The 1,366-nt window shown below is 61.0% G+C and overlaps 1 protein-coding gene across 1 annotated transcript; it reads right to left on the bottom strand.

Annotated features, from left to right (window-relative positions):
- Positions 1–250: 250 nt before the first annotated feature.
- On the bottom strand, positions 251–1,069 carry SPN (sialophorin). Its single transcript, XM_004706028.2, has one exon. It carries the CDS (start codon positions 1,067–1,069, stop codon positions 251–253), a length of 819 nt encoding a protein of 272 aa, XP_004706085.2.
- Positions 1,070–1,366: the final 297 nt, after the last annotated feature.

The following is a 1,366-nucleotide window of genomic DNA, read 5'->3' as shown; positions in this document are numbered from 1 at the left end:
GGTGAGGATGCAGGATGAGGATGCTGGGTGAGGATGTAGGATGAGGATGCCGGGTGAAGAAGATGCTGGGTGAGGATGTAGGATGAGGATGCCGGGTGAAGAAGATGCTGGTGAGGATGCAGGATGAGGATGCTGGGTGAAGAAGATGCTGGTGAGGATGCAGGATGAGGATGCTGGGTGAGGAAGACGTCAAAAGGGAGGTTACGGAAAAGAAGCCGAAAGCTGGAAATGATTCAAACCTCCACTCTGATTATTCATTAGCATTATCATCTCTCACTTCTGACCCATTCGGGTTGGGGGCTTCCCCCTCCCCATCCTCACTGCCCACCAGGGGCTCCTCCTCCGGCTTTGGGCTGGCAGCTGGCCCCGCCTCCAGCTCCTCCAGAGCCAGAGAGCCCTGGCGAGATTTCCTTCTGCCAAAGAAAGTGGTGAGTGTGGGCCTCCGACCAGGCCGCTCCCCGTCAGGGATCCCGCCGGTCTTGTCACCTGCAGACCCTCCCACGGTGGCTGTGGCCATCTCCTCGTCAGACACCCGGGCTGGCCCGGCCCAGGCATCCACCACCTTGTTGCGCTTTGCACTCGTGCTGAGCATCAGGGACCCCGTTCTTCGCCTCTGCCTGCGGCACCATAGCACGAGCAGTGTCCCCAGGACCGCCACCACCAGCAGGGCCACGAGCACGGCTACCAGCAGAGTGCTGCCGGTGTCCTTCTCGGACTGCGGGGAGAGCCGGGCGGTTGTGTGTAGGGACGTCTCCGCGGGAGCTGTGGGAGATACGTGTATGCTGGAGCTAGTTGTCTCGAGGATAGGGGCTGCCCTGGTCACACCGGGGGTCTCCAGAGACCCGGCTGCCTTGGTGAGCGGGGGTCCGCTGGTCACATTGGGGGTCTCCAAACCCCTGGCTGCCTTGGTGAGGGAGGGTCCAGTGGTCACATTGGGGGTCTCCAGAGAACTGGCCGCCTTGGTGAGCGAGGGTCCGCTGGTCATATTGGGGGTCTCCAAAGACCTGGCTGCCTTGGTGACGGAGGGTCCGCTGGTCACATTGAAGGTCTCTAGAGAGCTAGTTGCCATGGTCACCAGGAGTCCACTGGTCCTATTGAAGGTCGTCGGAGAGTTTGGGGGGTGGGATGGAGGGTCTGGAGGGTCACTGGTTGTACCAGGTGTTTCCGTGAGCACCGAGAAACTCTGGGTGACAGCGTCCTGGAAGGTGGTTGGCTCAGGTGTTGGGGGGACAGTGTGGGCATCATCAGGAATCTCATGAGAGGCCACTTTCAAATCGGCGGTCGAGGGAGGGAGGGTTAAGATCTGCTGCGCGGCACTGTCCAGCTTCACAGGATCGGTGGCCGTGAAGTTGCGGTCCGGGCTCGC

This window comes from Echinops telfairi, unplaced genomic scaffold, assembly GCF_000313985.2.
Source record: "Echinops telfairi isolate 266 unplaced genomic scaffold, ASM31398v2 ScPeMD7_5;HRSCAF=22, whole genome shotgun sequence".
NCBI lineage: Eukaryota > Metazoa > Chordata > Mammalia > Afrosoricida > Tenrecidae > Echinops > Echinops telfairi.
The sequence above is the reverse complement of the archived record's forward strand: the minus strand, read 5'-3'. Positions and strand labels throughout refer to the sequence as shown.